Here is a 21480-nt window from a genome sequence, read left to right on the forward strand (position 1 = left end):
GCCAGGATCGGGGGACTCTGAGGACACATCCCGCACACTGTGCTGTCCCGCTGGAGGCCCCGCCCCCATGCCACGCCCTGGGCAGGGCGAGAGGGGGAAGGACCCGGGTGCGGGGACAGTCGCCCCTGAGCACTCGCTCTGCAGTTCCTGTCGGTGGGATCCCACTGCAACCCCTTTACAGGTGGAGAACAGAGAGGCAGAGTAACTTGCCCTGGGGACACAGCCAGTAGGCCCAGGAGTGAGGCTCCCGCAACCCCAGTGTTGGGGACCGTGCCCCCTGCTCCTGAGAACAGTAAGCTGTGGACCCCGCACAGTGCAGTCCTGGCAGAAACGCAAACCAGCCCTCGGCCGCCTGCAGTCGGAGCCGAGCCTGCTCTAGCGGGGCCGCCGGGCTTGGCAGAGACCCGCAGGCAGGCAGTGGGCAAGCGGGTTCATCACGCGTGTGCGTACGGCTTCTCTCTGTGTGTACAGAGAGCGTTTTGTAGAGAAGGGAGGCTGGGCATGCCCTGACGGGGCTGCTGGCCGGGGCCGGGGCAGCCGGCTAGAAGTGGGGCTCCTGTGAGACAGGTTAGGGGCACACGGTTGACTTTCTCTGCTGCCCCAAGTTGGAAGCAAGGACCGGAGTCACCGAAGTGGTCAGTCACTAACCAAGTCCAGCTGTTGGGGGCCGATTGCTACAGGGGTTTTGTTTGGCTTCCCGGATGGTTGGGGCAGGCTGTGGGTCAGCGTCTGTCTGTATACGTGGTCTGGCCATTGTCCCTCTGGGTGTTCAGTGTCCATCCCGACAAGCAGTGGGAGCCCCTCTAGGGAGATGCCCGGCACAGGGCCTGGCCGGGTGGGCATCACGGAGGGAGGAGAGCAGCTCCGGCCTCAGCCTCTGGGGCCCCCGCCACCCTCACTCTCCTAGTGGGACACGAGCTCAGCCCAGCCCTGCACCCTGTGCTGCCCACAGGCAGTGCCCAGCGACCCAGGACACTGAGCACAGTGCCAGGGAACAGGGCACAGGACCCTGCCTGGGCGGGCAGGCCAGGGTCTTCCTGCTGTGGCTCCATTTTCCGCCTCCCCCCCCCCCCCCGCCCAGACCAAGGGGGCTGGTGTCGACTGGGGCCTTTCCAGGAGTGAGCCTGTAGCCGTGGGGACCAGGGCAGGGAGGGCAGGGCAGTGCCAAGAGGAGCAGTGCTCAGGTGAGCAAGTCCCTGTGTGTCTGGGGGAGCCAGAAATCTGGGGCACAGCGGCTCGAGGCCACACCGCTTGTCTCCAGCAGGTCAGGTTTTGTACATGGAGGGACCCCTGGGGCTCTTGGCTGGAGAGGACACTTTGGATGCCAGAGGCCTGGCCTGGGAGAGTTCGTGCTCCGTCTTCTCAGCCTGCGCCAAGGGGACAGGGACTCCAGCCAACGGAGGCGGGGAGGGAGGGTGAGTTCTGGGTGCGTCTTTGGGCAGCAACACCAGGGAGGGCGGGAGAGCGTGCAGAGCCCGTCTGCCTTGTGTGCATGGTGGTGGGAGCAGCCCTCCCCCACCTCCTCGAGGGGCTTCTGGGACCCGAGGCCGCCTGAGTGGGGGCAGGTCACGGTCAGCAGTGATGAAAAGCCAGGAGGACGCCGGCAGCCCGAGACGGGGCCTCGAGTGGGTGGGCAGAGGCAGCCGGAAGGTCTTACGCATCTGGGTGAGCGGACGGCTGGGGGTGGGTCCTGGGAGGGTGGGTAAAACCACGGGGGTCGAAGGGTCTCTGGGCTCTCCACCCTCCAAGGGCCGGGGAAAGGGCAGATGACCCACAGGGGTCGGGCAGGGGCAGGGGCGTCCGCAGCCTCCCAGGAGCTCCCAGCAGCCTGATGCCAGAGGTGCAGGTGAGGGACCCCGCGGCTCAGACATGAGTGACTCGCTAAGACCTGCTGGGTGTCAGCTGGGTGGGCTAAGGACCCGCGCTGGGTCACCATGCGGGCCGGAAGTCCTGCCACCCATCGGGCTGCCTCCCCGAGGGTCCTGCCGGCCTCACGGGGCGTTGGGCAGGGAGGGGCGGGCGGCGGGCGGGGCTGGACTGGCTGAAAGGCCAGGCTGGGTCTCTGCGCAGCTGGGCAGGTGGAGTGTGGGCCCTGGAGCTGAGGGGAGGGGCCAGCGGGGCCTCCGAGGTGAGGATGGCAGGTGCCAGGGCCACAGCCACCCTGAGGACAGGCCTGGGCGCTTGTCCCCACTCGGCCTCTGGGTCCCGTGCGACCCCAGCGGCCCCTTGTCCTGTGTCCTCCCGACGTGCCAGGGTGGGCGGCGCTTGCAGTGAAGCCGCGCTGGCCATCGGCACGTAGGGGCTCCACAGCCGCCGGCTGGGTGCAGTCACGCTCTGCTGTTCCCAGCTGAGGCACCTGGCACGGCCTGGCTGCTCTGGGAGCCGCTTCCCCCCGGGCAGCGGGGCTGGAAAGGGCCTCGGGAGTGGTGGGCGCCGGCTGGAGAGTGCGGGGGCTGGGCCCAAGCTCCGGAGCCGCGTCCCTGCCAGGCCCTGCCCCTCAGGCCTCCCCTCAACGCTAAATATAAGGTCCAAGCCATACATGGTCGCAGGAGGGCCTGGGATGCCCCTGACCTTTGAGGCCAGTCCCCAGGGGCTGTGGCTGGGGACAGTGTCTCAACCAGCTGGGCCCAGGGAGGGGGACTTGGTGGATGTGGAGAGGACAGCCGAGGTGCAGCCACCACCTGTTCTGCTTTGGGGAGAGGCGTCGGGGTCAGGGGGTACTTCCGGGCCAGGCCTCCCTCCAGCCTTCCAGAGGGGTCCGGGCTGAGTCCCGGTAGAACTCCGAGGGCCAAGGTCTCAGTTGTCTATCCGCCAAGCGCAGACAGACACACTGACAGGGAAGAGCTGGCCTGGCCCAGCTGCCTCCCTGCCTGAGGGGCATTCCCTGCCCGGGGACCCCCCAGGCGGCTCGTTCCTTCCCTGGCCTCACTCCTGACACTGGGCAGCCCAGGAAGTGCCTGGGGGTTGGGCTCCCCCCACCACTTGCCCCATCTGACCCTGCCCCTTGGGGCAGGGGAAGCAGCCTGGGGTGAGATAAGGGAGCCTTTCTTTGCCTCATCACCACTGGCTCAGTGGTGTTCCAGCCAGTGTAGCCGCCTGCTGCCCTCCAGGCCTCTCCAGGCCACGCAGGTCTGGTCTGTGCAGCCGCGGCCTCGGCTCTGACCTTCTCGGGTCCTCGTGGGTGCAGGGGGACCCTGCTGCCTGCGCCCATGGGCGCCTTGGCGATTCGTCAGGGATGGGCACGGGGGAGGCCCAGGAACTCCCGGGGCAAGGGACAGCGTGCCACTGTGACCTGTCAGCACAGCGCGTCCCCCAAGCGGGACGCACGACAGAGAAATGGGCTGGGGACTGTGCCCCCACCTGCCGCTGGTGCCGCGCTGGGCCCCCCACCCGGGCCGCGGCCTGGGCGTGGCCTCCACCCCTGCCCCAGCCGACGGCTCTTCTCCCCGGCCCTGCAGCTCGGCAAGATGTCCGTGAAGGAGGGCGCCCAGCGCAAGTGGGCGGCGCTGAAGGAGAAGCTGGGGCCGCAGGACTCGGACCCCACCGAGGCCAACCTGGAGAGCGCCGACCCCGAGCTGTGCATCCGGCTGCTGCAGATGCCCTCCGTGGTCAACTACTCGGGCCTGCGCAAGCGGCTGGAGAGCAGCGATGGCGGCTGGATGGTGCAGTTCCTGGAGCAGAGCGGCCTGGACCTGCTGCTCGAGGCGCTGGCGCGGCTGTCGGGCCGCGGGGTGGCGCGCATCGCCGACGCCCTGCTGCAGCTCACCTGCATCAGCTGCGTGCGCGCCGTCATGAACTCGCCGCGCGGCATCGAGTACATCCTCAGCAACCCGGCCTACGCGCGCCAGCTCTCTCTCGGTGAGCCTCGCGGCACGGGCAGCAGTCAGGGCCTGGGTGTGGGCCGGGCAAGTAGGGCTTCCAGGGGTCGGGGGGCATCGTGCACCCCGCATCTGAGCCCTGGTCACCGTGGGCCCCACACCGGCTGCACCTGCTGTCCCCCTGGTCCTGTGATTCCACCCCACCCTGCCCCCGGCCCTGTGCTGGTCCAGGCCCTCGTCCTCGCTGTGGCAGCTGGAGCCGCCTGGTCAAAACCACAGGTCCCCCGAGTGGCTCCCACTTTCCCTCTGCCTGGCTCCCAGCCCGTGACCCCAGCCCAGCCACAGGGCCCCAGGTCTGGCCCGATCCTGCTGGAGGCATCCTCCTTCACCTGCTGGCACCTTCCCGGGCTCCCCTTCCCACCTGGTCCCCTGCCCTGGGACCTGGGGGCTTCTTCCCCAGCAGCAGCCCTGCCCAGGCTGCTCTCTGCATGCTTCCAGGGTCTTGCTCATCCTTTAAGTGCCAGCTCATTGCCACCTCCTCCAGGAAGTCTCGCCCGGTTGTGCTCAGTCCTGACCCCTTGGGAGAGACCCTTGCCCACTAGGCTGGACTGCTCCATGGCAGCAACTGGTTTCCCTGACGCTTGGGGCTCCAGGACCAGCTGGGGGTGGCAGTGATGGGTGCAGCCAGGCCCGGGGGCAGCAGGTGCCTGCATGAGTGAGCCAGAGGCCGCCTCATTTGTGTCTGACCCAGGGGCCAGGCCAGCCTCAGCCTGGCTGCCCAGTGAGTCCTGTGCCTGTTCTCAGGAGGGCTGGATGACAGACACCCCCAGTCTTTCACAGCCTGGGGGATAGGGTCGGAGGCGGGGCCTTGCGGAGACAAGGAGGCATCCCAGGCTCTGTCTGCCGTAAACGTAGACGGGGCTGAGATTGGGGAAAACATGGGTCCCAGGGACGGGACTGGCGGGGCCAGCTCAGCAGACCCCGAAATGCCTGGGGCTGCCCCTGGCTCCAGGCCCTTCCCTGTGGGGCATGGGGAGAGGACAGCGCCGCAGGGCCCGCCCCTTGCCCAGCACCCTACGTGGGCTTGGGGTGAGTGCGGAGCAGCCCTGGCGTCTGCCCGGAGCCCGGCCGCACAGGCGTGGGGCAAGGGTGGACAGTGGCCCCGCTGAGACCCGCCCGCCCCGGCAGCCCTGGACACGTCCAATGTGATGGTGAAGAAGCAGGTGTTTGAGCTGCTGGCCGCCCTATGCATCTACTCGCCCGAGGGCCACGCCCTCACCCTGGACGCCCTCGACCACTACAAGGTGAGTGGCGGGGCCTGCCAGGCGGGCGGGGGCCTCCCACCTGGGCGCGCCCTGACCCCACCTCCCCGCAGACCGTGTGCAGCCAGCAGTACCGCTTCAGCGTCATCATGAGCGAGCTCTCGGACAGTGACAACGTGCCCTACGTCGTCACCCTGCTCAGCGTGATCAACGCCGTCATCCTGGGCCCCGAGGACCTGCGCACGCGCACCCAGCTGCGCAGCGAGTTTGTTGGTAACCACCCCCCGGCCGGGCCCCTGGGTGCCCCTCCTGCCAGCCGGGTGCCCTCCTGCCAGCCGGGTGCCCGGCAGACCTTTCCCAGGGCCTCCTGGGCCAGCCCAGCCCACCTTCCACCCCGGAAGGTGGGGGCCCCACAGAACCTGCCACTGCCCCCCCACCGGGCCCCAGAGGAAGGCGCCGTCTCACTCGGGCCCGGGGAGCCTCCTGCCACCAGCTGCCCCTTAGTGGACACAGGCCCCAGAGCACCTGGGCGTCAGCCTGGACAGTGCCCAGTTGCAAAGGCTGGCAGGTGGCGTAGGGGTGCAGGCAGCGTGACCCCCACATCCAGCCCTGCCCATCCTGCTGTGACCAAGCCCCACTGTGTGCCCAGCACAGTGTCACCCCTCCGGAGCCTCACGTCCCGGAGTCCCACGGGAGAAGCAGAGCAGGGCTGGGTGCCCTGGGTGGTAGAAGTGACCGGGCTGTGGGTGCGGGGTGCAAGATGCAGGTGACCCTAGGACAGGCAGGGGTGGCCGGAGGCAGCCTCTGCACCCCTCTGAGTCTGTCTGTCCCGTCCCAGGGCTGCAGCTGCTGGACGTCCTGACCCGGCTGCGGTGAGTGGCCACAGTGCCGGTCCTGCCACCGCCGCCTTGCTGCTCCCCAAAGCCAGGCCCAGCTGCCCCTCGGGTCCCAGTCACCTCCCCAGCCAGCACCTCTAGATGGGCAGGGAGGTGGCACCCAGACAGCCCCAGTGGGTCCACTCTGAGGCCAGGTCTCAGGCTAGAGCCGGCTCGCTGTCCCTGGCAGCTGCCCTTGGGGACGGGGGCTGCCAGGTGCAGGACAGGGCATCGTGAGTGCAGGTTTCAGATGATCGCGACAGGTGATGTTTCAGTGTAAGTATATCTCAGAAGCTGCATAGGATATACTTATGCTGAAAATTATTCATTGCTTATCTGAAATTGAAATATAATTGGTACCCTGTTGTTTTATTTGTTAATCTGACAGCCCTGCTAGGAGCCCAGGTAGCTGAGAAACCCTATCCTGGGCCTCAGTCGGGACCACACTCAGGGCGGGGTCCCCCCCGCCACCCCAGAGAAGTCAGCTCAGAGGAGCCCAGGACTGGTGTGGCTGGTGTTGAATGGGCCTCGGGCACAGTTTTGCCAAGTGGGTACTTTGTGCCCCGCCAGTGCCCAAGTGAGGGGGGCCTGCCCTGCCTGCCGAGGGCTCTGCTCATTGGCCAGGCTGAGATGACTGGCAAGTCCTGGACCCAATGAACACTCAAGCCCCTCTGCCAGCGCTCTGCCCCTGCCTGTGTCCAAGCAGCCACGGTGGGCCTGTCTCGGAAGTGGTCTGACCATGCGCTCCCGGCACCCGGGGGGCCTTTCCTCCCCGGCGCTCAGTCCTGGCCCTCCCCCGGGCCTGGGTGTGCACATCTTTTGGTGGAAGTGGGGAAGCCTGACCTTCCCAGGGGGGTGGAGCTGCCCCTGTGACCTGGCAGGGGCGAGCCCGCCACTCTCTCAGGCTGCCGCCCCTGGCCACACTCAGGGTCTGCAGTGGCAGAATTGCCAGCACGGCCCGGGCTTGCCCCTGCCTGTTGGGAGTGGGGGGGGTGGGAGCAGGAGGCTCAGCCGGCCCCCCCACCTCAGAGACCTGGAAGATGCCGACCTGCTGATCCAGCTGGAGGCCTTCGAGGAGGCCAAGGCCGAGGACGAAGAGGAGCTGCTGCACGTGTCCGGCGGGGTTGACATGAACAGCCACCAGGAGGTCTTCGCCTCCCTGTTCCACAAGGTAGGCCTGGCTGGGGGGTGGAGAGAGGCCCCAGCAGAGTGGGCTGTGGCCCAGGTCCAGGGCTCGGAATGGCCCCCGTTGGCCCCGGCCCAGCCTGCCGTGACCTGGCCAGTCCTGCAGGGAGTGACAAGGCTGGGGACTGGAGGGAGGCAGTGCAGGAGTGCTGGGTGCCAGGCTGGCTGTCCGGGGTCAGAGCTGGGTAGCTGGGTTTGCAGGACCCAGAAGGACAGGGTTCCAAAGGCCAGGGCTGCCCAGAGCTGGCCTTTGTCCTGGGCCCCCAGGTGGCCAGTCCCCATCAGGTGGACTCGGTGGGGGGGGGTGGCCAGGAGCCGGAGCTCAGGCCCGGCCTTTCGTTCTCTGAGCTGGTGCCTGTCAGCTGCAGGTGACGGTGCCCCAGGCAGCGTCTGAAGACGGCTTCGGTTGTCAGCACTAGGCGGGGGGTGCTACTGGCACCGAGTTGGTGAAGACCAGGGACGCTGTTTAACATCCTACAGTGCACAAGACAGTCCCAAATGTCACCAGTGCCACGGGCGCTGATGCTGTCATCGCCAGGGCCCCCACGAGGCATGGGGGTGATGGGGTGACATCCCCAGCAGACAGGCCCACAGTCTGCGGCCCACCTGGGAAGGGAGAGCTGCTGACCCCCCACCTGCCTCCCCAGGTGAGCTGCACCCCGGCGTCCACGCAGCTGCTGTCCATGCTGCAGGGCCTCCTACACCTGGAACCCACCCACCGCTCCAGCCAGCTGCTCTGGGAGGCCTTGGAGAGCCTGGTTAACCGGGCCGTGCTCCTGGCCAGCGACGGTGAGGGGGCAGGGGGCAGGGGTGCGGGCCGGTGGGCAGACAGGAGTCTTAGACCATGGGGGGGCCGTCCTCGGCCCCTCGTGCATCCTCTGCCCAAGGGAGGTGGCCACCCCTTTCCTGCCTCCCCTGCAGCCCACGTCCCTTCCTTCCTGTCCCCTTCTCTGGCCTTCTCCCTTGACCCTGGACGTCCCCCACCACAGCCCAGGAGTGCACCCTGGAGGAGGTGGTCGAGCGGCTCCTGTCCGTCAAGGGGCGGCTCCGAACAAGCCCTCTGGACAAAGCCCACAAGAGCGTCCAGGCCAACCTGGGCCAGCGTCAGAGGGGCAGCTCCCCTGAAGATGGCACTGCCCCTGAGGCCAGCATGGAGGGCCAGCAGCCAGCAGGGGCCCACGCCTGGCAGCCCGTGGGCAGCGGCCCGAGAGACAGTGGAGGGAAAGCCCCACAGCCGAGAGCCCTGGAGCAGGGGACACCCACCCCACCCCCGCCTGCACCCCCGCTTCCTAGCTCTACCACCGGGGCCCCTCCCTCTTTCCTTTCCCCCCTGCCAGGCCCGGAGGCCGCACCCCCTCCCCCGCCCCCACCCCCTCCCCCGCCTCCTCCCCCACCCCCACCCTTGCCAGCCTCCCATGGGTTTGTGCCCCCCCCACCTCCACCCCTGCCCGGCCTCCCTGGCCCTTCCGAAGTGGACGGCGTGGAGGAGGTCATTGTGGCCCAGGTGGACCACAGCCTGGGCTCGGCCTGGGTCCCCAGCCACAGGCGGGTGAACCCGCCCACGCTGCGCATGAAGAAGCTCAACTGGCAGAAGCTGCCGTCCAACGTGGCACGTGGTGAGGGGCCCTAGCCCCCCGAGGGAGATTCCCTCTGAGGACGGGGCTGAGGGTGCTATAGCGTGCATGTCCCTGGCAGGGAGTGGCCAGGGCAGCCCTGCTCTTGGCTCAGCGTGGTCTGGGGCGGGGGCGGGGGAGGAGCAGGTTGGAGCCCCCCAGCCCGAGCTCCTGGGGGTGGCTGCAAGTCTGGGATCTGCACGCAGCCCCTGCGCTGCCCGGGCCCTTCGTGCCCTGCTCAGAGAAGGCCACGGCCGGCCAGCAGCCACGCAACCGGCCACACGGACACGCACCTGCGTGTCCACGTGTTTAAGTGCCTGCTGTATGCTGGACCCAGCTGGGCTCAGGCAGGGCATCCCTGATAGGCTTTGGGAGGCCCCGCCCCCTGCCCCCTGCCCCCTGAACCCCGGCCCGAGGGAGGCTGAGCGGCCGTGCCCTCGCCCGCCCTCCCTGCAGAAGGCAACTCCATGTGGGCGGCGCTGGGCAGTCCGGACACCGAGGTGGTGGAGCCCGACTTCTCCAGCATCGAGCAGCTCTTCTCCTTCCCCGTGGCCAAGCCCAGGGCGCCAGCCGCTGCTGCCCCGGCCAGGAAGGAGCCCAAGGAGGTGGGACGGGGGCGGGGAAGGACGCAGACCCGGGTGCCTGCCCTGCCCGGCCAGGTACCAGCGCCTTGGGTGCGTGTTTTCCAGATCACATTCCTCGACTCCAAGAAGAGCCTGAATCTCAACATCTTCCTGAAGCAGTTTAAGTGGTGAGAGTCAGAGACGCCCGCCCCGCGCCGCCGCTGCCTCCCCCGGCTGGCGGTGCCCTCTGCAGGCCGCCGCGGGAAGTGCATGCCGTCCGCAGGGTGGGAGGCAGGCTGCCCCAGGGGGCCCCAGAGACCACCCAGCCCAGGCTCCTGGGAAGCACCCAGGGATCAGCTGGGACCGTCCCCGAGGACACACACAAGCAGCAGCCAGAGCAGGCGATTTCTGGGCCCTGAGGCCAGTGCTGAGTCCTCCCCTGCTGCGGGCTGTCTGGGGCCCCTGGCCGCACCCTCTGCTGAGCAGCTCCGTCCTCCCCTCCAGCTCCAACGAGGAGGTCACCGCTATGATCCGGGCTGGGGACACCACCAAGTTTGACGTGGAGGTTCTCAAACAGCTCCTCAAGCTCCTTCCGGAGAAGCACGAGGTGAGCTGGGACCCCCGCCAACCAAGGGAGATCGGGTTGGGTGGGGGGTAGACCCTGGGGGCTCCCAGCTGGGGCACAGAAGGGAGGGGTCCCAGCTCTGCCCCTGCCCTGAGCCGTGCGCAGCAGGAGCGGAGCTGCACATGGGCGGGCGGAGGCAACAGGCAGTCTGGGAGGGCTTCCTGCGGGAGGGCGGGAAGCTGGCACGAGGCAGGGGTCCTCCACGCGGGCCTCCTCCCCACAGATTGAAAACCTGCGGGCGTTCAGAGAGGACCGAGCCAGGCTGGCCAACGCCGACCAGTTCTACCTGCTCCTGCTGGGCGTTCCCTGGTGAGCACGGGCAGCCCGTGGGGATGCGGCAGAGGGAGGGGCTCCCCCCCCATCCGAAACCACAACTGTCTGGTTTCCAAACTCTGCTCGTGCCCCACCTGCTGCCCCCCCCCCCCGCCCCATCTTCAAAGAGCAAAGCTGCAGGGGTGGGGCCCGAGGGAGCAGCCACTACTCTGCGGCTGCCCCAATGCTTGAGTAGACCGGGGACAGCTCAGCCCGGCAGCCGCAGATCTGTGGGCTTAGCCCCACGCTGCAGGCGGGCGGGTGGGGGCTCCCGGCCCCTGACCGTGGGCTCTGCGGTCCCCAGCTACCAGCTGCGGGTCGAGTGCATGCTGCTGTGCGAGGGCGCGGCCGTCGTGCTGGACATGGTGCAGCCCAAGGCCCAGCTGGTGCTTGCCGCCTGCGACAGTGAGTGGGGCCGGGGGCGCCGGGACACAGCAGGGCACCTGAGGGTGTCGGCCTTCACCACCTCACCGTAGACCACCCTCGTCACCGTCACCACCACGTCAGGCACATGCAGACACATGTGCCTGCTCACACCCTCTGTCACACACGGCCACACACGCACCTCTGAGCAGGGACTCAGCGGGAACAGCATGGCCGTGGGCAGGGACGCCACGGGTCTGGACCCCGAGGTGCAGCTCACTTCTGAACGTGCACGCAGTGGGTGTCCCCTCCCATCTCCCCCACAGCGGGACAGTTACCGGGAGCCAGAGCAGCCACAGGCTAGGAGGTCCCTCTCAGCACCCCGGTGTCCCCACCCTCGGGGAGGGCGCTGTCATCCGTGCCCAGGGCTTGTGAGGGGTCAGTGCTGCTGCCCTGGGAGACCTGCTTCCCGTCCCCCGGGCTTGTTCCTGGCGGAGTTCGCAGCCACCGAGCCCGGCCCTGTGTCCCTCCCAGCTGGGCTGAGCCTGGGCAAGGGACCTGAGGGGTAGCGGGCAAAGGAGCCGGCAAGCAGGACCACGCCCCACTCTGGGGCTCTGGGGACTCGGCTCCGAGACCCCTCCCCGCCCCGCCCCTCCCGCAGGCCTGCTCACCAGCCACCGGCTGCCCGTCTTCTGCCAGCTCATCCTGAGAATCGGGAACTTCCTCAACTACGTGAGTCGGGGGCTCTGCCCACCTGCCTCGTGCTGCCCCCGGAACCCCCCCGGGAGGCAGGGAGACTCACACCCTGTCCCTCCCAGGGCAGCCACACAGGTGACGCTGACGGCTTCAAGATCAGCACGTTGCTGAAACTCACGGAGACCAAGTCCCAGCAGAACCGCGTGACACTGCTGCACCATGTGCTGGAGGTGGGCTGCCGTCGGGACGCGCCCACGGGGGCAGAAGGGCGTGAGGGACACGTTCGACGCGGGGGTGGGGGGCTGGTCTCCCCATCCCAGGATCCCGCCTGGGCCCCCAGCGTCTGAGCCCGAGCCGAGCCTCCACCCTCCCAGGACACCTGCCCCCCGGTGTGGGGCAGCCCCTGAGAAAAGCAGAAATGGCACAAAATCAAAGCCAGGCCCGCGGGGAGGATGTGGAGGCCCAAAGTGCTGGGGGTTTCTAGACCTTCCTTGCTAAGGGTTGGAGCGAAGGGGCTGGGGACAGGGGCATCCCCGGTCCAGGCTGCGGCCGCAGTGGATCTCATGGACGTGTCCTGTTGCAGGAAGTGGAAAGCAGCCACCCGGACCTCCTGCAGCTGCCCCGGGACCTGGAGCAGCCCTCCCAGGCAGCAGGGTAGGCAGCTCCTGCCAGCGCCCCCCTCCACCACCAGCCGGACCCCCAGCCTCTGGCCCAGCTGCCAGGCGGCCGGCCAGGGCCAGGTCTCGGCTGCAGCACCCTGCCTGGACGAATGCTGGCTCTCACTTTGGGACGGGACCATCTGCCATAGCTTGTCCTGGGTGACTTAGATGAGGAAACTGAGGCCTGGGGGCAGGGATTGACCTGCCCAGGGTCACACTGGGAGCAAGTCTAACAGTCTCTCTCCAAGGCTAACCTTCACGACAGCCTGTAGGCACGGTCCTGCCTCCCTCACCGTGTAGACGAGGAAACAGGCCCAGGGAAGCCGTGTCATCTTCCTGGGGTCACACGGGTGGGACAGGCGGGCAGTCCGGGCCACCACCCCCTCCCCCGCACCCACCCAGGGCCCTGGCTCCAAGCACAGGCCCTTCCCAGGCTCCACCTGCCCTGGAAGGTTCCCTGGTCCAGGGGCTGCTGAGCCTCAGTGGGGGCAGGGCAGGCGAGCAGGACATGTGACCATCAGGGGTCCCTGTCCCAATACTCAGAAAGGACCAAGGGCCCACTAGACCAGGCGTGACCACACCACGTGGCAGGCCTCAGGGTTCTGACCTGCTCTGGGCCCCGCAGTGCTCAGCGAGGCACCTGGGTTTCCGCGGGGGTGTACAGGTCGGGCCCCCATGTCCCAGTGTGGCTGGATGTCAGCTGTCACCTGTCTCTGCCTGGCCCTCCGGTGCCTTTCAGGATCAACCTGGAGATCATCCGCTCAGAGGCCAGCTCCAACCTGAAGAAGCTTCTGGAGACAGAGCAGAAGGTGTCGGCCTCGGTGCCGGAGGTGCAGGAGCAGTACGCGGGGCGCCTCCAGGCAAGCAGGCGGGCACACGCGTCCCGGGTGAATCAGGCCCCACCCGCCCGCCCTGCGGCCCCCGCTTCTGAGGAACTGGGGGTCCCCCAGGGCCCTCCCAGGGCTGTGACCGCGCCCCGTGCCCCCAGGCCAGCATCGCGGCCTCCCGGGCGCTGGACAAGCTCTTCGAGGACATCGAGCAGAAGCGGCAGGAGCTGGCTGACTACCTGTGCGAAGACGCCCAGCAGCTGTCCCTGGAGGACACCTTCAGCACCATGAAGACCTTCCGCGACCTCTTCATCCGCGCCCTGAAGGTGAGGGGCCCGGGAAGGACCCAGCCCGGAGGCCAGAGTGGGGTCCTGGGCGCCCTCGGCGGAGCCGTGCGGTGGGCGCAGCACTGTGGGCCGCCCGTCGCCCTCGGCCCCACCCCGTGCGGCCTGTGGAGCCCGCGGGGTTGGTGCTGGGTGACCGACCGGGGCTCACGGCGCAGGAGAACAAGGAGCGGAAGGACCAGGCGGCCAGGGCAGAGCGGAGGAAGCAGCAGCTGGCCGAGGAGGAGGCGCGGAGGCCTCGGGGCGAGGACGGGAAGCCAGGTGAGGCCCGGCCAGGAGGGCGGTGGCAGCGGCAGGGGCAGGCCACGCTTCAGCCCCTCGGCGCCCCCAGGCCCTCCGGGTGGCCCCCAGGTCCCCATGAGCCCCTCTCTGAGGCTCCGTGGGCTCCCCAGGCAGGAAGGGGCCCGGGAAGCAGGAGGAGGTGTGTATCATCGACGCCCTGCTGGCCGACATCAGGAAGGGTTTCCAGCTGCGGAAGACAGCCCGGGGCCGCACGGACACGGACAGGGCCAGCAAGGCAGCTGCAGGGGACCCCCCAGCGGTCACGGAGTCTGGTGAGACCCTTGCCCACCTCCTCTCCTCAGTTCCCTTTCCGCATCCCCACAGTGCGCCTTCCTCCAGGAAGCCCCCTGACCTCACAGGAAAGCCCATCCTCTCCCTGGGCTGCCCCGGGGCGCCTGAGATGGGGTGGCCCAGGACACCGGCCTCCTCCCGCCATCTGTCCTCGGAGCGTCTCTGTTCGGGGCCCTGGCCCGATGTGACAGCCGCCAGCCCAGCCCCAGACGCCCGGAGAATTGGGGTCCCCAGGGCACAAAGGCCACCTGAGGCCGGAGGCTGGTGGCACGGCCCTGGTGAGAGAGGCCCCTCTCCTCGGGGTGTGGGGCGGCGTGGCTCTCCCATGCTGTGGACAGGGCGTGGATGCTGAGGCCACGCCCCGCCCTGTGGAAAGCCACCCGAGAGATCCCACGGAGTCGGGAGGCTTCCAGGCAGGGGCTGGGCAGGGCCTGGGGTAGCCCAGACAGGGAGGCCCCTGGGGCTGGCTGGGGCCAATGCCTGCCCTTCACTGACCCTCCCTCCCTCCCTCCCTCCCTCGCAGCGGCCAGCAGGGACCCTGCAGGGGGCCCCCGGGGTGGCACCCGCTGCCCCACCTCTGGGCCAGGCCTCGATGCTTCAGCCACCAACGAGCCCCCAGGCTGGGACCTTGTCGACGCCGTGACCCCTGGCCCGCAGCCCACCCAGGAGCCGTCGGATGAGGGTGGTCCCAGACCCCTGGAGAGGCGTTCTTCCTGGTACGTGGACGCCAGTGATTTCCTAGCTCCGGAGGACGCCCAGTGTCCCCAGCCCTCGGAGGGGGCCTGGCCAGTGACTCTGGGCGACGGTCAAGCCCTGCAGCCCCTCAAGTTCTCCAGCGAACAGCCCCCTGGGGCCCAAAGTTCCGGCCATGACGCCGAGGGCCCTGCATCCTTGGGGGGCACCCGCCGGGCCGAGGCCGACAGCACAAGCCAGGGACCGGAGGACGCAGGTGTCCTCGGCCGCAGTGCCGGCCTCCCGGCTGCAGGCCTTGGTGAGGACGCCGACGAGGAGGACCCGGCCCCGGAGTCCGCACTGGATACGTCCCTGGACAGGTCCTTCTCTGAGGACGCAGTGACTGACTCCTCGGGGTCTGGCACCCTCCCCAGGGCCCGCCGGGCCTCGAAGGGGCCGGGCCGGCGAAGGAAGAAGCGTTCGACCAGGAGCCAGGAAGGTAAGGCAGGGGCTGGGGGCAGCTGGGCACGTGGCTGGAGCTTGTCCGTCCCACGCCAGGGCCCTGGACCTCTCGCCTTCCCCACTGGGCGCCCGGGAAAGAGGGTGGTTCCGGGGTGCAGCCCACAGGGGAGGAGGTGGCCGCGCTTCCCACAGGAGGGCAGCTTTGGGGGTCGCCACGGCCTGTGTTGCCGCCCCTCTCCCACCCCACTAATTCCTGCCTTCCCTCCTCCTCCGGCTGGGCGGGGGGGTGGCGGGCACCACAGCAGAGGCTGGGCAGGGCGCGGCGGGGCAGGGCGCGGTGTGGCGGGGTGCCTGGCGCCAGGCCCTGGACGCGTGGCTGCGTTCCGGCCAGAGAACGGGGCAGCTGGCCCCGGCCCCCACCCTCCGTGCTCAGGGCTGCTCGGGTGAGACACGCTGTTGAGTGCGTTTATTTTGTTTGAAAGCAGAGGTTGCCCCTGATTGTGGTGATAGTAATACAAAAAGGCTGTGTGTGATCCAGTGAGGTACGTATGCAGCCGGCGCTCTGTGTGCACTAACGGTGGCGGCAGGGCAGTGGGGCCTGAGCTTGCTGCCCGGACCCCCGACGCTAATCCTGGCTTCTCCCAGCCCACCTGGGTGCATCAGGCCCCCTTTCCTGCGCCAGCGGTGGTGGGCTCCCTCCCCTCTGTCCACCCGCTCTCGGGGCCAAGGCTCGCTTACCTGGCGTCCCTCGCCCGCTGCGGCAGGACGCAGCCTCAGGGCTGGGCTCCGGCACACAGGCCTAGGGATGGCGGGTGGACGGCGCTGAGCGGGGCTCCCTTCCGGGGACAGGGCTCCAGGCTGCCTGGGGCACGGAGGGCCTCGGGGGCAGCTCAGCTCCCTGCAGGACAGGCTGAGGTGGTTCCTTTCCTGACCGCGGTTCCCTGCCCCTGCGCTTCGCTGAGTCCGTTCCCTTCCCCGGCTGGCCAGGCGGGTCCCCAGGAAGTCTTTGAGGAGGCAGGGATGGGCCCAAGGGCAGGCACTGCCAGGGACTAGCAGCAACTCTCTAAGGCATGGGAGGGGGTGGGTAGGCCCCCCCTTCTCCCCCTCCCCTCCTCTTCCCGTCCACCTCCCTCTTACCCCTCCCCCTCCTTCCTACCCCCCCATCCTCCCTCTCCCTTCCTCCTGCCTCTCCTTCCCCTACTCCCGCCCTTCTCGAGGCCCTGGAGATGGGGAGGGGTCTTTTGATGCAGTTTCCTGCCAGTGTGTGCCACCCTGGGCCTTCTGGGACCCCCACCCGTGGGCAGGACAGCCGGGGCCAGAGCGCTGACATACAACCAGACAGACCAGCCTGGGTCCGCCGTGTGCCCAGACGGTGCTGGGTGTGGGGACAGAGGGCCAGCCTGGCGTGGGGTCTCCCGGCCCCTCCGGCCTTGCCCAGGGCAGCGCAGGGAGGCCGGGTGCTGTGGGTGTGCGGCCCGCGGTGGAGGAGCAGGGGTGCAGGCGGGAGGCCGCTGGGCCCTCAGGCAAGGGCAGCAGTGACGTCGGGGCATTCCTGTCCCTGTGTTTGTCCTCACTGTTGGCACAGAGCCCTTACTGTCGGTCCAGCGCCTGCTGCTGGGGTCGTTTTCCGCGCTTGGCTCTCTGGGGTGAGACACCAGCATGTGTTTCTCAGAAAGGCCCGGCCTCTCCCGTGGAGGCTGGTCTTGACTGCAGCCCTGGCCCGGCTGGGGGGTCTGCAGGGCCGGCAGCCGTTGTCCAGTGAGGAGGTCGCCAGCCCGCGCTGAGCCCCTTCTCCCCACCTTCTTGTTTGGAAAACTTCAACCTGGCAGGAAATTTGCAGAGAGATCAGAACGAACACCACCTTGTCCCCAACTGCAAAAATTTGCAAAAAATACCAAAATTGCCAACATCTTGCTATGTTGCTTCCCCACCGGAGCCACTGGGGAGGAACCGCAGACATCGGACACCTGGGCCCCACACTCCCCGACACCTGGCCCGCGAGCCCCGGGCGCGGCGACGTGTCACGCCCACACGGCAGTGTGTGGTGCTCGGCCCACGCCCTGGGCACGTGCCCCAGCGTCCCCGTAATGCCGCTCAGGGCCCTCGCTTTGGGTTCTTTGGAAACGAGATCCCGTTCAGAATCACAGGCTGTTTGGTTGTCACATCTCTTCGGTCTCATTTGCTCTAGAACTTTCCATCTTCTTTTTGTCTTGTACGACAGTGACATTTTGGAAGGCATTTTGGGTTGGCTGAGGGCTTTCCCCAGGCAGGTCCACGTTGGGTCTGGGCCAGGAGTGCGTCGAGGGAGGGGCGTGGCCGCCTGTCTGTCTGTCCGGGGTTCACGTCCCTGCTGCTGGCGTGAGGCGGTGGTTGGGCAGTCCTGCCCCTGCACAAGCGCCCTCGCGGCCTTGCAGCTCCGAGCGGCCGGGCGGCCGGGACCAGGCTCTCTCTCTCCCTGGCGCTGCTCTGCACCGGTGGCTCCCTGTTCGAGCTTTCCTTTCTCCACTTTTTTAAGTTGTGCGAGTTTTCTACATCTGTCACTGTCGCACATTTGGGCGGGGACCAGTGGGGCCCATCACACGCTCCCGTGCCCATTGATTGGGGGCCCCTCTGTTCCCTGAGCCCAGCGCCCTGCTCCTGGTGCTCCTGCCCCAGCCTCGGCCCTGGCGGTTCCCTGCCCTCCGCGGTGGGGGGTGGTGCTGAAACCCCTCTCGGAGAGATGGTTGAGTTTGCGCTTCGTCTTGCTCAAGCGGTGGCTCTCACACCCGAGCCTGCCCCGGTCCCACGGGGGATCTGGGGACACCGCCTGGCACCAGGGTGGCCAAGTGAGGGCCCTGGGCCAGAGAGATGGGGGTGTTTGGGCCAGGGGCCTGCAGGGCCAATCTCGGAGGCCACCCAGGTGGCAGGAGCTGTTGGGGCAGGGCCTGGTGCTCTCAGCACCCAGCTGGAGAAGGGTCAGACAGCTGGAGTTGTAGCACGAGGACGGGGAGTGAGGAGTGTGACAGAGCGCAGTGTGTCTGGGACGTGGGGGGATGGGCCACAGAGACTCCCCATCTCAGCAGAGAGGAGACAGCCGTGTGGAGACCCAGCCTGGACAGCAGCCGGCTTGTCAGGGCCATCCCAGCAGCTTCCACCTGGATGAGTTGTGTTGCTCCAGAGACAGGGCCTGGGGTCAGAGTGGACCCAGGATGCACGGCACAGCCCATCGGGCAGTGGTGTTAACGGGTGCCAGGACATGGAGACCCCGGCTGGCACCGTGGCGCTGTCCCCAGCAAGGCTGCTCCTAACGCTGTCCCCTTTCCTCCTCCCTACAGGCCTCAGGCCCAAGCCCAAAGCCAAGTGACAGAGCCCCTGGGTGGCCCGGGCGCAGCAGCGGCTGCCGGACATGCTGCTCAGCGAGGCTGTTCCGGTGGCCAGGCTGGAACTGGGCCCTGTGAACCCACAACTCCGTGCCTTACCCGGCCAGGGCCCTCCCGGAGCCTTCCGGGCTGTTGTGGCCAGGACCCCGACAGGCACCGCTGCCGGCCCGGCGCCCTCCTGACTGCCGGCACGCACCCAGCGTCCCTGGCCTGCTTCCTCGGTGCGGCTCCACACACGTGTGCTCCGCGGCCTGCCGGGCAGGCTGTGCCGGGTCCGCACCTGCGAGACTGCAGCCCCCGCCCCGCACTCCGCCCGGCTGCCGCGACTGAAATGCGAGTCTTCCAGTCTTTACTGTTCTGTGGCGGCTGAGCTGGGGACCAGGGTGGGGCAGCGGACCCCGGGTAGAGGCAGGCGAGGCCCCTCCCTGTGGAGTCCACCCCCACCCTGCGGTGTCGGCCCCTGAGCGTGGGGAGGGTCTGCCTCGCCTGCAGCCAGGCCCGGCCTCTCAGCAGCAGGACGCGCCTCCCAGGGCCAGCCCAGGGCCAAGGGACCAGAAGCGCCGGCCAGAGGGGATGCAGGGTGACACGCGGCAGCTGCCCCTCTCCCGCTCACCACCCACCAGCAAGGGCAGCCTGCCGGGGCCCCTGCCACCCCCAGGGTGGGCTGCAGAGGCTGGTTGGTGGCCGTGTGACCAATAAAGAACAAACCTGGCTCGGCAAGTGACTTGTGTTCAGAGGCCGCGGGGGTAGGCGGCGGGATGTGGCAGGCAGAGGAGGGACGGAGCCCCCTCTACAGAGCCAAACGCCGCCATGGCCGCCATGGCTGCTGGCTGGGCAACCACTGCCCCAGGCCCCGGACTATAAATAGCTGCGGGCCTGGGTGGGGGCAGGGAGTGGGGCTTTGCTAAAAACAGCCCTGGCCCGGCCCTGGGCTGGGGCCCTGCCAGTCACACGGCCCGGCCCTACCCCGCAGCAGGCCTGTCACCAGGCGGTGGGCAGCGCGGCCGGAGCTGCCCTGTGACTGGGGAAGTGGCCGCCACAAAGCTCCGCAGATCCCAGAGGCCCTCGGGGTACACGGGCTCAGCCACCTGTGGTTTCCACTCTTTGGGGGCCACACCTCACTGTGGGACCACGTTGTACATGGTGGCCCAGGTCACACAGACGCCCACAGTCACCTGCATACACACCCACACCCAGGAACCCGCGAGGTGCCAGGCACGGCCAGAGCTGTGCACTCCGGCTTCTTAGCTGGTCGTAACCCACTAAACTGACTCCCACCCAGCGCAGAAACAACAGGGCCCTGGGACAGGCGCCTCCCCCACCCCCGCTCCTCCAGGCAGGAGGGGCAGCGGCAGGTGGCAGGGTCCATTCTGGCTTAATTTTACTTCAAGATTTGTGTGGTGGGGCGGGGGGGGGGGGTAAGGGGAGAGGTTGAGTTATTTAACTCAAAAGCAACAAAAGCAGCGGCCCTGGCGGGCAGGAAACCTGGCACAGCTGCTTTGGAAAACGTTTGGGAGTTTCTTAAAAAGTTAAACACAAGTTCAGCTTGTGACCCAGCCAGTCCCCTGCTAGGAATCTACCCCAGAGGAGTGAAGACGCTGGTCCACACAGACTGGCCTGCGGATGTTCCCAGCGGCGTCATCACACAAGCCCCGAACTGGGGGCACCCGAGTGTCCCCCGCCAGCTGAACGCGTGAGGTCTGCCCACACCGCAGGAGGCTTCGCCACAAAGCAGACACTGGCATGGCCTGCAGCACAGAGGACTCTTGAACACACGCTCAGTGAAAGAGCCGTCACAGAAGGAAACATGCTGTGTGATTCCATGACGTGCCGTGGCCAGGACAGGCAAACCCACAGGGACAGGGATGGTGGGCGCGGGCCTGCGGGTGGCGAGTGAGCGCTGGAGGAGTCAGGGAGCCCTTTGGGGTGTTGGAAAGATTCTAACGCTGGGTCGTGGTGAGGGTTGCACAACCTCGTCTATTTGCTGAGAAACAAAATCCGTCCTCAGCCTGCCACACCTTCTGTGGCACAGGAGCCTCGACCCAGGCCCCCTGCTCCAGCCGCTTCTTCTGGTGGCCAGGTGTGCTCACTCTGCACCCCACCCCCGGACAGCTGTCACCCCCACGGTGACACCAGGAAGGGATAAAGACTGCACCTCTCTCCTGGGGACGTGGTCGCACTGCTCGAGGCAGCCCTGAGTGCCGTAGCCCACGTGGCGGCGTCTCCCCCGCAGCCAGGCTCAGGGAGAGGAAGGCTCCCTGTCTCTGTGAGCAAAGAGGGCACTGGGCACGGGGGGCTGGAGTGACCTGCCGGTGGCTGGAGCACGGTGAGGGAGGCCAGGCTGCTCTCAGCCTGAGGGCTGGTGGGGACAGTCCCCTCCCACAGCCCCGGGAGGAGGGGCGCGCAGTCCTTGGGTGCGCTTGCATCACTAACTGTGAGTGAGCTTTGCGGGGACAAGCCCAGAGTCCACTCCCTCCCTCGTGGGGACTGTGGGCAGTGTCCAGTCTCCCTGGGTTCCTTGTCACTGGCCTGGGAGCTGCCCCAGGAGCCCAAGGAGCCTGGAGGCACTCTGAGCCCCATCCAGAGGTCAGTCAGCCAGAGCCCCCAGGAGGAAAGGAGGGGCACCCCCTCCAGTCCTGGGGCGATGGCCTGATAGGCGCTCATGTCCCTATCAGGACAGGGGCCGGTGGGGCCGTGCCCCTAGCTGGGGACCCGAGGACAGCAGACCACTGCTCTCTGGGCCCTGTCCCTCCACAGGCTGGTACAGGAAGGTGGGCTGGTGTGAGGCCTCGTGGAAGCCTGGGCCCTGTGGCGCTGGTGCACGTCCCTGAGGTTGCTCCCCCGCTGGCCGGTGATGCTGGCCGCTGGGGCCCCTCTACCCCAGCCCTGGGTGCTAAGGGCTGGAGTGCAGCCCACCCCGGAGTCCGCCTGCTCCCTTCGGCCGGGCCCAAGGCACACGCGTCCTGGACGGCACGCGGGGAAAGGGAGCGCAGCCACTAGGGAGGCCTCGCCCGGGGCCGCGGGGGTCCCCGCTGAGCAGGTGCGCGCCCCCAGCGTGCGGACCCTCAGGCGGGGCGCACGACACAGCGCTCTTTTGCGGACCTTATGCAACCGTGTAGGGAGCGACTACTCTGCAGTTTCTGACTCGAAGTCCCCGCTCGGCGGCGGGGTGGGGTCTTGGCGCACGGGCCCTGGCCCCGCCCCACGGCGGGCTCGCGGGAACGTGCCCCCGCTGCGTATTCGCGGGCGCCCCCGGGCCATCGGCCTGCCCT

At 68.0% G+C, this 21480-nt stretch overlaps 1 protein-coding gene across 3 annotated transcripts; it reads left to right on the top strand.

The window, feature by feature from the left end:
- Positions 1–3452: 3452 nt before the first annotated feature.
- Positions 3453–18403, top strand: INF2 (inverted formin 2). Of its 3 annotated transcripts, XM_069490677.1 has the most exons (22): positions 3453–3858; positions 5007–5122; positions 5194–5353; positions 5919–5952; positions 6985–7126; positions 7788–7929; positions 8130–8756; positions 9210–9358; positions 9443–9504; positions 9821–9923; positions 10165–10250; positions 10558–10658; positions 11278–11348; positions 11435–11542; positions 11896–11966; positions 12711–12831; positions 12960–13124; positions 13301–13403; positions 13535–13696; positions 14239–14886; positions 15335–15391; positions 18164–18227. In XM_069490677.1, the coding sequence occupies exons 1-21, from the start codon at positions 3468–3470 to the stop codon at positions 15388–15390; spliced, it is 3618 nt and encodes a 1205-aa protein (XP_069346778.1). In that variant the 5' UTR covers positions 3453–3467; the 3' UTR covers position 15391; positions 18164–18227. The 3 variants fall into 3 exon arrangements, with proteins under 3 accessions (XP_069346778.1, XP_069346793.1, XP_069346785.1); XM_069490692.1 differs by lacking the exon at positions 15335–15391 and having other exon boundaries at positions 18164–18403; XM_069490684.1 differs by lacking the exons at positions 15335–15391; positions 18164–18227 and adding an exon at positions 17038–18157.
- The last annotated feature ends 3077 nt before the right edge of the window (positions 18404–21480 follow it).

The sequence above is a fragment of the Eulemur rufifrons genome, chromosome 2, assembly GCF_041146395.1.
Source record: "Eulemur rufifrons isolate Redbay chromosome 2, OSU_ERuf_1, whole genome shotgun sequence".
Lineage (NCBI taxonomy): Eukaryota > Metazoa > Chordata > Mammalia > Primates > Lemuridae > Eulemur > Eulemur rufifrons.